The sequence below is a fragment of the Nipponia nippon genome, unplaced genomic scaffold (assembly GCF_047370975.1).
Source record: "Nipponia nippon isolate SJK-2023a ecotype South Korea unplaced genomic scaffold, ASM4737097v1 scaffold_14, whole genome shotgun sequence".
NCBI classification, from domain to species: domain Eukaryota; kingdom Metazoa; phylum Chordata; class Aves; order Pelecaniformes; family Threskiornithidae; genus Nipponia; species Nipponia nippon.
Genome location: NW_028262330.1, coordinates 13,747,115 through 13,759,064, shown reverse-complemented (window position 1 = coordinate 13,759,064; position 11,950 = coordinate 13,747,115). Strand labels below are relative to the sequence as shown.

Sequence of the window (11,950 nt, the reverse complement as noted above, 5' to 3'; positions counted from 1 at the left end):
GAGCGGCCGCCATGGAGGCGGTGCCGCTCTTCTGCTTCGGTGTCATCGCGGACATCCAGTACGCGGACGCGGAGGACGGTTACAACTTCGGCGGGTACCGGCGGCGGTATTACCGGCAGAGCCTTGAGCGGCTGCGGGACGCTGTGGAAACGTGGGCCGCCGAGAGGCCACCGCTCGCCTTCGTGCTGCAGCTGGGCGACAGCATCGATGGCCTCAACGCCCAGAGGGGCGAGGCCGAGGGTGCCTTGGGGCAGGTGCTGGCAGCGCTGGGGCGGCTGCCGGTGCCGGTGCATCACGCGTGGGGCAACCACGAGTTTTATAACTTCAGCCGAGCCCGCCTGGCGCGCACCGGCCTCAACAGCCGTCCCGCTGGGGCCATGGCCGGCCTGCCCGCCGGCGACTGCCAGGCCTATCACTTCAGCCCGGCCGCGCGGTTCCGTGTCGTCGTGCTCGATGCCTACGACCTGAGCATCCTGGGCAGGGAGCCAGACAGCCCCCGCTACCGGGAGTCCCTGCGGCTGCTGCGGGAGAAGAACCCCAATGACAACCTCAACAGCCCCGCAGGTACCCCCCATCTCGACCCGTCGGCAGGGAGCACGGGCGGCTGAACGCCCGCTTCCCAGAGCAATGAGGCAGCTCCCGGGGCTGACATCTGGTTGCCGGGGGTGCTGAGGCACGTGCCCCGTTTCTGCCCACCTCCTCCGCCTCCCTGCTGCGAGCCAGTCAGTGGGTCTCTGGGCGGGCACAGAAGATGCTCCCCCATACCCGTGACACTGCCCTGGTGATTTTGGGATGGGTTTATTTTGGGATGGGTTTATGTTGTGCTGTGCGCCCGGCAGTATCAGAACAAAAGTCAGCTGTTGGTGCAGCTGCTGTTGCAGAGCATCGAGTAATGCCCACCCTATCCCATGCCGGGGGGGGGACCCAAGAGTGGAAATCCTGTGCGAGCTGCGTGACTAAAACCCCTGAAAACACTAACAAATAGTTTTCTCTTGTTTGTCCAAGGAGGCTGGAGTTTTGATCCAAGAGATGAAAAAAAAAAAAAAGGTTATAAGAGTAAATCATCTATCGTAAGCAGACTTACATAAGGCAGGCAAATAGGGGAGCCACGAGAGGTGCGTGCACCTCTGCCTAACCTTCTTCTTCATTGCAGGACTCGAAGAACCTCGGTTTGTAGAGTTTAACGGAGGATTTAGCCAAGCCCAGCTGGACTGGTTCGATGAAGTCCTCAAGTTCTCTGACGAAAACCAAGAAAAAGTTATAGTTATGGGTAGGTGGATATGGGGGATATATGGGGATAGATGCAAAAAAAGTCATGTAGCCAACGTATGTTAGCTGAGGAAAACACGTAGCAGCTTTGTAGCTCGACTGAGGTACGCGTATAACCTGTGAAGTAGGAGAATAGCAACCGTGTCTCACATTCAGGTGAGCTTTCTGTATCCAGTTAGATGTCTGAACTTCCCAGCAACGAAGGCAGAGCTTGGCTACACTTAAAGTAACTCTCCTGCTTCTTTCCCTCTCAACTGCAGGTCATCTGCCCATTCATCCAGATGCTTCAGACAGAGTTTGCCTAGCCTGGAATTACGAAGATGCCCTTTCGGTCATACACTCCCATCAGTGCGTGGTCTGCTTTCTTGCAGGGCACCTGCACGACGGTGGCTATTGTTTAGACTCTCATGGAGTTCATCATCTGACTTTGGAGGGGGTTATTGAAACTCCACCAGAAAGCAATGCCTTTGGAACTATTTATGTCTATGAAGATAAAATGATACTAAAGGGAAGGGGCAGAATTTCAGACAGAGTTATGCATTTCTGAAAATGGTAAGCACATACAAATTGCTCTTCTTCAGTAAGTACTCGGACAAAAAAGCAGGGGATTCAGCTTATTATTTGCTTGTGTAAAGATGTGCATGGCTGATCCTTATAGCTTTACCTCAAACATTTTTCTCTTGGATACAGAATTTTAGAAATTATGTGTCTGTAAGAAAACAGACCTAGTTTCTTCGTGGAGAACGGAGAAGGCCAGTAACCATGTTTGAAATAAATATACTTGAATGCAGAACGTTGACTGGAAACACCCAATCCTTTACCGGATTGTTACTTACTGTGAAAAAATGCAAACTGTATTATTAATATTGTCAAAAAAGCCACTTCTTTTATATCAGTCAGAATTAAAGCATGCGGAATTGTACCTGCCCAGCTGCATTTCAATTTTTTTTTTTTTTTTAACATCATAGTCAATAATGTCTCATGGCTGGCAGAATTAGCCCGCCCTGTAGCCTAGTGCAGTCTTCTTAACGTTGCTTTAAAAGACTAAAGTAACCTTCAAAAAAAGCTAAGCCCAAGGAAAATGGAGACCATCTATGCTACATCATGTAACGCTGCAGATAGGCCCGCTGGGATCTACGTGTGCGCAGCTGTATGAGCCTGCAGCAGTACTGAGCGAAGACGCCCTGATGTGGAAGGATCTAAAGCATGTTGCTGTGCTCTCCCAGCCAGCTTGCCTGTCCAGTGTATCCACCTGTGCCTCCTTCTCCAGGATTTGTAGCGGTGGAACACGCTTACTGTCGCTGGGCTGCTGTGTGGGTTCTGCTTTCCAGGAACAGAAATTCTGTGAAAGGCAGAGTTGTGATAGTGACCACATCTGCTGGTGGCAGCCTTGAGTAAACATCTCACAGAAAATAAAAGATACGGAAGCTTTCATTGAATTTCCTTTAGAAAAATAGTGTTTATTATTCTATAAAACCAGTAATTTACAGTTAATAGCAAAAATATTTCTTCAGATATATTCTACAAATGATTTTAGTGTAGGAACAGAAATACAGACTGCTCAACTTTGCAATTAGTCTCAATGGACTATCCAGGCAGATATCTGCAAGTTTTATGGCTGTAAATAGTCATTTATTGAAACAAAGCGTTTGCTTTACTTTTCCCTTATGTTACAGAACAGTAGATTTCCCAGGGTACGAGGTGGTTGGAGAGTGATGCAGGGATGCCAGGATATCTTGAACATACCCTTAGAACACACATTAGACCAACAGTGCTTTGAAAATGTACAGAGAAGCCAGCTGAACAACAGTTGCCATAGAAAAATTCTCCACTCAGATTTGACAGTGTTCCTCAATGTTTTTAACAAATCTCAAACCGCGCTGCTGGAAGCAGCCAGGCATTCTTGGGTCCTATCAAACCAATACTAACCTTTCATTGAGAACCAAAAGCAAAGGCAAGTAAGGTCAGAATATTTATTCTATACTTTCTCCCACCCAATTAAATCACCGTTTTACAGTGCGTTGGCCAAGATGCTCGCATCTCTTTGTTCACATAAATGTACAGCCACGAAACAAAGGGGAAGAGGGCAACCAGGATTGCAGCAATCAAGCGAACTCCACCCAGTGGGCTCCTATAAAGAAGCAAATGCAACAGAGCTATCAAATCAGACTGCTACGAAACATTCACACCTGGCTGCAGGTGGAAAGACAGCCGAGAGCCTTTGGCCACATCAATGTAGCTCCTATGGATGCATCAGCAGAGTCCTTTACTGGAGAGGCACCACATGCCAGCAGAAAAAGTTCTTCTGCCACCTCAGGCTACATAAACCAGGTGAGACAATAAAAGCAACCCACGTGCCCAGAGCATCTGTGATGTGTTTTCCCAGCACAAAGGCACTGTTTGGCAGATTGGGATTTTTCATGCTCCCAGCTAACAGGAATTTAGCAAAAACTGCTGTAGCACAGTCCTCTGAAGGGGCTGGAGGAGAAAAGTGTGGAGCCGCTGCAGCCAAGCCACCACGCAGAGCCTTCTGCCAGCTCTGCCTGCATCACTCGCCTGCTCCGGTGGACGCAGCAGACACCAGTACAGAGACCCTCACTGCAAAGTTCTGTAAATTGGGAGCAATGGCAGAAATGGCTTTGCAGTTCATTAGCAGTTGTAGCCAACACTCACTAGCCTGTTCCACGGAAGGGGCGCGCTGTCCTTAGGCAAAGGGAGAACGTCCCCTGCCCATTATGGCAGGCAGAGCAAAAAAAATGTTTTGTGTACCTTTACTTTCCCCGACAGACTTATCTGTGCAAGATCCTACAGGCTGTAGCACCAGTACTACTGCTTAGGTATCTCAGAAGGTTCAGACGGTGGCATGAAGCAAGCAGCCAAAATCAACTATGTGTTTTCAAGAAGCTAGTCACCAAATGTGAACATGTGAATGGATTAAAAAAAAAAAAAGGAAACAAAACTTACTTTGCTGAACTGCGACAGAGACTCATCCATATTGTAATAATCACCAGACCAAACAACTCTCTAAAAAGTCAAACAAAAAACAGATCGGAAAATAATACCAGCAGATGTTTACTTTTAAAAAATACAAATTTTGCCTCCAAAACAGTAGTGTCTGCTCCTTTGGAGAAGTTCAATATATTTTACTAGGATTATAATTATAAAGGTATTTACATGGAATAACTTTGCTTCTCACCACAAATCTATACACGCATGTGACCCAGCCATACAGCTGCAGAAATTCCTGCTTCCGCTTTTTGTTCTGCTGCCAAACTTCTATTCCACAGCGCATTTCCCTCGTTAACACAGAGCCAAGCAGCACCCCAGTATTCCAGCCCGTAGACAGCCGCAAGAGCTGCCAGCGCTTCACCTCAGTACTGTGCAAGCACCTACTTTAGGCAACAACCCAATGTCCAGGTGAGAAATCCTCCCTCCCCTCAATTCCTGGCAGCTCAGAGGACTCAGCAGCCCGTGCCAGATAAACATGCGTATGGTATCACCTCAAGTGTTTTTAAAACATTAATTCCCATTCCTACAACTGCAGCAAGAGAACACAGAACTGTGCCCTCGTCTTCGAAAGCCAGAACTGCCCGCAGTTAAATCTCACTGCCACCATCAGGCAAGCAGCCACGACTGTTCACTCTCCCTTCAGCTCTTTCGTCCAAGAGATGGCTGGTTTGGAGCACGACGGTCCCTCCTCCTCCCTTTGGCTCCCCTGGACCAACGGCACTCACTGCAGCAGCCCAGCAAACAGAGTTTAGCAGGGTGACCACCTGGTCAGGAGATGGCCTGGCGTTGCTGAATTCGTGCAGGGGAAAATAAAAATCACTGCTTACCTGCCTTCCTCTTCGTGCAAAATGTTTCCTTGAGCGTAAGCAAACAAAGTGCAAGCCAAGGCAACGATCCCAACAATACAACCAGCAGAATGAAGGTCACAGAGGCTCCTCCAAACGCCATTATCTGAGGAAACAAATAGGCTGCCAGCAACTGCAATGTAGCATGAAGTAAACCCTATAAATCAAAAAGCAATTGAATCGCTAAAAAAGATGTCTCCAGCAAACACATCTTAGGCAGGAAGACGGAATTCATACCAGCATCTTTATGACCAGGGAAATCTGCTAAAAAGGGCTGGTGAAAATAAACACCAGTGGCTTGGGGCTTGCTTTCCTAGGAATGCAACGTCTTGGCAGCAGCACCTCAATGAAAACAGTTTCCTATTCTCTCCAGCAAACAAAACAGGCTCCAGCATTCAACACGCATGGGGAAAAAAAAAAAAAAAATCACAAGGTGGATTGCAAATGGAAATTCTCTTAAGCAGGAGGAGCGGCCTTTCCAGAGCCGACAGCCATAACCGGGCACTCGGCGTGCCCCCAGAGGGCCACCGGAGGCCAGGGGCGCGAGCCCCAGCTCCCAGCCAGCCCTCAGGGGAACCCAGCGACCCCCACGCTGCCGGGAGCGTCTTCCCTCACGCTCCCTGATGAGCCTCCGCCGCAGCTTTTGCCCGTGACGACGAGCAACGCTGATGACATCTCTGCCTGGGGACTGATGTTTTGAAACAGAGAAACACAGATGATGTGAAATATCCGAATGGGCCCACAGATTCCTGTGGTTTTCCATGGCCGTTCCCAGGGCTCGCGGGGGAGAGGTGAGCAAACGCCACAGGCAGTTCTCGCTGATCTCAGCAATGGCAACAGCGAAAACTGTGAAGTTAAAAGCAGGCTTTTCTGGGCCCTGACCCCTCCAGGCATGCATTAAAGGTGATGAGCTGCCAAAATTCAAGAGCTCAGCGTGACCCAGCGTTGTAATCGATTCCCCGTGTGGCTGAACTTACTGCAGCTCAGCGGAGGCAGCATCTGGGTCTTCCACAGACTTGAATGGCAAATATCCCTTGGTGAATTGACAGAAATGTCTGGTTATACAACAGTTGTGCTATTTTCATCTCTGTTTTCCACAGATCTTGGCACAAGTAACAAAAACCTACTCGGGAGTTTAACGTGCAGATTCTCTTGACCAGCCAAATGCCAGTATGTTGAAGCTACACCTATCACACAAATAAACCTCCCCTGAAATGTTCAAAACCACAGGCAACCAACGCTCATGGGTTTTGGCTTTACGAATGCTGCCGCTTTAGATGCTTAAGGTAGCCTGAATGCTGAGAACCTGCAATGGTGTGATTTGTGACCACTGCGTGCACCCTTGAAGATGGTCTTTTTTGGCCCAAGCGTGGTTTTAGTTTATTCATGTAAGTATTCATCCAGAAAAGATCCAGTCACTTTGTGTATATAAAATGTCATTATTTTAAAATTATTTCTACCGGATGAAAATACAAAAAATGAACTATCTTCTGGAGTCCTGGACCAAACCTGATCCCACTGATTCTCTCAGCCTGGGATGCGGCATTAGCCCCCTTCGCGTACGCCCTTGGAAACTCAGCCACTGCGCTGAAGCCTCCAAATGTCCCCAGCGCTGCCGCGCGCGCTGCGGGGTAGCTGCAGTACTCGGTCCTGAACGGGACCTTCAGCTCTGTCGAAGGACTGCGCAGAGCTCGGCTGCTCCGCTATGAGGCAGATGAGCAAAACCGCAGATGTACAACAAGGAAACAAAGTGAATTAACGTGCTAACGTCAACACTGGAGCCATGTCCAGAGCACGCTCCCAGGCTTGTGCTCCGCTCAGGCTTTGAGCGCTGGGACCGGGGTGCAAAGGTAAGGCCAGGCCAGCAGCAGGCCTTTGTGCAGGGCTCCTCCGTTCCCCTGCAGCGCGTCCAGCCACCAGCACTAAACCACTGACCACTGTTTGTAGAAGCAGGTCCCATGGCTTTTTGCCCTCAAAAGGTAGGGACGTGTTTCCACGCGGCTTGATCGTAACCTGTGATTCAATAAAATAAAAAAAAAAAAATCCTTTCGGGGGCAAAATTTGAGCAAAGACTCTGTTTTGCACATCAATATCGTACCTGTTATTGAAGGGTTAATGCTGACAAGCAGCGTCAGGGCAGCTGGCACTAAGTAGACCACCTGTTAATGGGACAGAAGTCTGCTCTGCAGCAAACCTGTGCAAGGTGAGGAAGCAGAAGCCCATCCTCCCAGCAGTCTGCCAGATGCACGACAGCTGCCAGCCCCTCTCCCCCTGCACGCCCTGGCGCTGCGAGTGCTCATCTTCACCGCGCCCCCGAACTCCCGGGCCATCAGCTGGCTGCCAGCCCTTGGTCCTCAGCTGCTGGGTCACCGGGGCCTCGCTGCCCACCCAGCCCGCGGCACGGCCCCTTGCGCCACATCCCCGTCCCCAGGGACCCCCCCGCGGCTCCCCTGGGAGCCGGAGCGCCCTTTGCTGCTCTCAGCTGGGCTCACCCGCGCCAGGGGGTCCCCCCGCACAGGGGACAGCCCCTGCCCACCCAGCAGCTCCTCTGACACGCAAGACGCCCCCCCTTGCCCCTCAGCTCAAGCCCTGCAGCCAGGGCCGCCGGGCTGCTCCTGTGCCCCAGAAAGGGCTGGCAAAGCGGGCAGGGAAGAGGGCTTCCCTCCAGATCTCCCCTCCAGGCCGCGGCGGCCCCGCCGAGCCCAGCAGGGGTGGCGCTGGGACGGGAGCTCGCCCGGGCGGGGGCCGGGGGAACCGGAGCAGCTCCGTGCGCTCCGCGCAGGGAACCAACGCTCTGCAGGGGGCCGCTGCGAATCCGGACCGAAAGGAGGGGGATCCTGGAAGCACGGTCGGATTCCGGCCGTCGCTGCAGTGGTTTCCCGGAGCCTGCTTGCTCTTCGGCTGCAGCGGGGATGGGCGCAGCGGAGCGGGGCCGCGGCCGCCGGGACACCCGGGGCAGGCGCCGGCCGGCGGAGCCGCGGAAGAAGGAAGGGCCGCCCCCGGCGCCCGCCCCGCTCCAGCCGCCCGGCGGGGAGCGCGGCCCGTACTCACTGTCCACAGCCCGGCGTCGGGGTCGTTCACCTGCAGCGAGGAGGCGGGCACTGAGACCCCGCGGCCGCCGCCCCGGCCGGGGCCGCGCTCCGCGGGAGGGGAGCGGAGGGGAGGAGAGCGGAGCGGAGCGGGGCCGCCCGCCGCCCCCAGCCCGGCCCCGCCCTCACCTGCACGGCGGCCGCCAGCCCGAAGAAGGCGGCCATCAGCAGGTTGCAGAGCCGCCACAGCCGCCCCGCCATGGCCACGGCCGCCTCCGCCCCCGCCGGGCGGGGCGGGGCCGGAGGGGCGGGGCCGGGCCGGAGGGGCGGGGCTGGCCGCCGGGCGCGGCTGCCGGCGCGGCGGGCGCGGGCTCCCCCGTCGCTGATCTCTGAGAGGGGACCGAAATCCGCTTGGTTTCAAAGTGGAGCCAAAAGGCAGAGCGGCGCGGCGCTGGTTACAGCACGCGTATCCCGGTAATGACGGAGGGCGAGGGTTCTCCTGCCCTTCAGCGGCTGCGTCACCGAACGCCAGCCCGTCTGCAGGTGAGCAGGCCAGCCATCAGCGAGCGCCGGTGCCGAATGAGCCCAAGTCCGTCCTGGGCTCCGCGCGTGACCAGCACGTTGCAGGGAGTTATGGTTCCCTCTTTGTCTACCTGCAACTTTCGGTCCTGCCCAGGGTCCCCAGTGAGGAAGGACGTGCAGGCCTGGGTTGGGGTCCTGCAGACAGCGGCCGGGATGGTCGGGAGCCCAGAGAACGTGGCCTCTGAGCAGAAGTGGGCAAAGAGGAAGGAAAATCCAGCAGTAACGTGTCACTGCCTGTGGGGTGGGCGCAGAGGTGGCAGAGCCGTGTTTTCCTCGCTGGCGTCGGGTGATACACCAAGGGGCAGTGGCCACAAACGGTGGCTTGGAAGGTTTTGACTGGACATTAGAGCAATGTCCTCATCAGGAGGGTCGTGCAGCCTGCAACAGGCAACCCAGACAGGCTGCGTGATCTCCATCCTTGGGGATTTCCAAGGCTTACCTAGGCAAAGCCATGGCTCACCTGATCTGATGTTGTGACAATCTTGCCTCAGTTGGGCTGTTGGACTCGAGACCCCCAGCCATGCCTGCATAGCGACATTCCATGTTTCTGGGATAACTCGTGTGCCTGAAAGAGAATTAGATCTTTGTCTCAGTGAATACACATAAACAAACTTGTACAGTAAAGCTGGCACGTAGTTATGCAGAAGTATAAACCCCTCGAGAGGGGCCCCGCAGTCCCCGCCTGAGCGGCTGCAGGAGCGCCCATCTCCAGCTCAGCCGCGGCCTTGCCTGCGCTTGCCCATGGAGCCCGTTGATCCAGTCCCTGACCCATGGGCTGGCTTCCCAGCTTGACCTCAGAGCTGCCTCGTCACCCTGGATCTCACCGGCCATCACCGGGCTATGTCTGATGCTGGTTACCCCCACCGGGCCTGACCCTGACCCTGACCCATAGGTTGACTTCCCAGCTTGACCTCAGGCTTGCCTTGCCTCCATGAATTTGGCTGCTGATCTGGGCTCTCGGTTGGATCTGGCTGCAGTCCCTGGGTCTGCCCTGCTTGCCCCACGCCAGGACGGTGGGACAGGCATTGCCCATGCCCCGTTGGCCGTGGTGTCCCCCCTGGCACCTGTCCCTTAGGGAGCAGCCAGCCCTCGCCACTCCCTGACGAGCTCCTTGACCCGGTTCGGTACGCGTGTGCCAGTGGCCGGGGCGGGCAGGAAGGCGCTGTCGGGGTAGCAGGGGAGGGCTGGAGTGCAGAGCCATGGCACAGACTGGCAGAGGCTGAGACGGCTGCGGAGCTGCACCGCCAGTCACCACAGTGCGCTGACGGGTGCTGGGGCTTGACTGAGCTGGGAGGGCTCCCGGGGAGAGGTTCGGAAGAGCCGTGGCCAGCGTACAGCTGCAGATCAACCAGTGGTGACGCTGCCGGGCAGGGACCAACTATTTTGAGGGACACCTCCGAGGTCAGGCAGGACTATGCAAGACTAGATATTTGTTTTTCAGTGTAGGCAAGGCAGAATAAGGAACTACTGCAAATCCTGCAGTCAAAACTAACCATGAACAGTGAGGTTTCCACTGAGTTTCTGTCCAGTCTGTCCTCATAGCCAAGAACCATTCTGTTTAGTTGCAAAGGACATAGTGAGCCCACCTCTACATCCAGGCTATGTGTGAGAGAGATTCGTGTTTGTTATAAACTTTGGCGGTAGGTATCGGAAAGGTTTTTTTCTTTACTGTAGAAATAACTAAGCTGACTGGGAGCTGGCATGGCAGAAGAGAAGGAACCGTCTCCAGAAAGGCCTCCTGTTACACAGCAAGAGCGAGCACCAACTCCAAGGACCCCCAGAGAGCTTGTCACAACAGCCTTCTGTCTCCCAGGGGCCATGAACAGATGTGGCACTGGGTACCACAGCTATGCCAGGGCTTGGAGATTTGGTGATGTTGAAGAACCACGGGTGTAGGGGAGGAACAGTGAGTCAGGGACAGGAGACTTCTTTCTTTTCCTTGCCAAGAAATTGGGATTTCAATGGAAATTTTTGTAATGACTCCATGGTTCTTGTGGTTTAATCCCAGCCGGCAGCTAAGCACCACCCAGCCGCTTGCCCGCTCCCCCACCGGTGGGATGGGGGAGAGAATCATAAGGGTAAAAGTGAGAAAACTCGTGGGTTGAGATAAAGACAGTTTAGTAGGGAAAGCAAAAGCCATGCATGCAAGCAAAGCAAAACAAGGAATTCATAGAATCATAGAATCTTAGAATCATAGAATCGTTAAGGTTGGAAAAGACCCTTAAGATCATGAAGTCCAACCGTTAACCCAGCACTGCCAAGTCCACCACTAAACCATGTCCTCAAGCACCACGTCTACACATCTTTTAAATACCTCCAGGGATGGGGACTCAACCCCTGCCCTGGGCAGCCTGTGCCAGGGCCCGACCACTCTCACCGTGAAGAAACTTTTCCTAATACCCAACCCAAACCTGCCCTGGCACAGCTTGAGGCCGTTCCCTCTTGTCCCATCGCTTGTTCCTGGGGAGAAGAGACCGACCCCCCCCCCCCCGGCTCCAGCCTCCTTTCAGGCTTTCATGTTAGTTTTGCATTTAAGAAGAGATTCAGTCTTCTTGTGTTGTCTGGAGAACAAAAAGGATATCGCTCAGAAGAGTAGTACTGCCTCATCGTTCACTGATCATTTATCACCAAAGGTGATAATTAGCGATGAATTGAAAGTGGGCCCAGTAGAAATGTTATATCTACCATCTCCATCTTCCAAACCTGAGTCTCTGTCAGGTCATTTCTCCCACTGATTTCAGTAACAGCGCAGGCCCCAAGAGAATTAGGTCTTGCTGAACCCTTACACAGAAGACATGTGAATGTGTCCACGTTTGTGGAGAGGATTAATGCTCATCTTCTCCTCTAATTTTTAACTGAGTCTTTCCTTGAGCAGGTTATGAGAGATGGAATTACTGCAGAGAAAGTCGCAGAGAAGTAAGAGCCGTCTTTGTAAATGGCTGCCGTTGTTACAACTCCACTGAGTAGGCTTTATGGTTCATAGTAATTGTGTTATTCTGTACATTAAACAACTGCTGGCAGCTGCAGGCAGAACAGCAGGCCACGTTCACCGTAACTAAATCCCTCCCAACATTTAAATTGATTCACATTCCCATCCCGAAGCCCAGGGAAAATTAAACCACTCTCTACAGGTGCCTTAAGAGTTTGACTTTCCTGTTCACAAGCACTCCGGGAAGGGACTGCAAATGCTTAAAGGAAAGCTGGAGAACTACACTT

At 53.3% G+C, this 11,950-nt stretch overlaps 2 protein-coding genes across 4 annotated transcripts; one reads left to right on the top strand and one right to left on the bottom strand.

Moving 5' to 3' along the window:
* Positions 1 to 11: 11 nt before the first annotated feature.
* ADPRM (ADP-ribose/CDP-alcohol diphosphatase, manganese dependent) lies at positions 12 to 3,094 on the top strand. Of its 2 annotated transcripts, none has more exons than XM_087751338.1 (3): positions 12 to 564; positions 1,154 to 1,270; positions 1,641 to 3,094. In XM_087751338.1, exons 1-3 carry the CDS (start codon positions 12 to 14, stop codon positions 1,814 to 1,816), a joined length of 846 nt encoding a protein of 281 aa, XP_087607464.1. In that variant the 3' UTR covers positions 1,817 to 3,094. The 2 variants fall into 2 exon arrangements, with proteins under 2 accessions (XP_087607464.1, XP_009465494.2); XM_009467219.2 differs by having other exon boundaries at positions 1,530 to 3,094.
* Positions 3,095 to 3,228: 134 nt separating this feature from the next.
* Positions 3,229 to 8,441, bottom strand: TMEM220 (transmembrane protein 220). Of its 2 annotated transcripts, XM_087751342.1 has the most exons (6): positions 8,342 to 8,437; positions 8,175 to 8,204; positions 7,222 to 7,282; positions 5,106 to 5,229; positions 4,234 to 4,293; positions 3,229 to 3,400 (listed from the first exon to the last, which is right to left on the bottom strand). In XM_087751342.1, exons 1-6 carry the CDS (start codon positions 8,411 to 8,413, stop codon positions 3,268 to 3,270), a joined length of 480 nt encoding a protein of 159 aa, XP_087607468.1. In that variant the 5' UTR covers positions 8,414 to 8,437; the 3' UTR covers positions 3,229 to 3,267. The 2 variants fall into 2 exon arrangements, with proteins under 2 accessions (XP_087607468.1, XP_087607469.1); XM_087751343.1 differs by lacking the exon at positions 8,175 to 8,204 and having other exon boundaries at positions 8,342 to 8,441.
* Positions 8,442 to 11,950: the final 3,509 nt, after the last annotated feature.

Coding starts and splice junctions, on each gene's coding strand:
- ADPRM (XM_009467219.2), top strand. CDS start 12: ATGGAGGCGGTGCCGCTCTTCTGCTTCGGTGTCATCGCGGACATCCAG. Junction 565..1,153: donor CAACCTCAACAGCCCCGCAG/GTACCCCCCATC, acceptor TCTTCATTGCAG/GACTCGAAGAACCTCGGTTT. Junction 1,271..1,529: donor AGAAAAAGTTATAGTTATGG/GTAGGTGGATAT, acceptor TCTCAACTGCAG/GTCATCTGCCCATTCATCCA.
- TMEM220 (XM_087751342.1), bottom strand. CDS start 8,413: ATGGCGGGGCGGCTGTGGCGGCTCTGCAACCTGCTGATGGCCGCCTTC. Junction 5,230..7,221: donor CATTAACCCTTCAATAACAG/GTACGATATTGA, acceptor TTGTTTCCTCAG/ATAATGGCGTTTGGAGGAGC. Junction 4,294..5,105: donor TTGCACGAAGAGGAAGGCAG/GTAAGCAGTGAT, acceptor TTGACTTTTTAG/AGAGTTGTTTGGTCTGGTGA.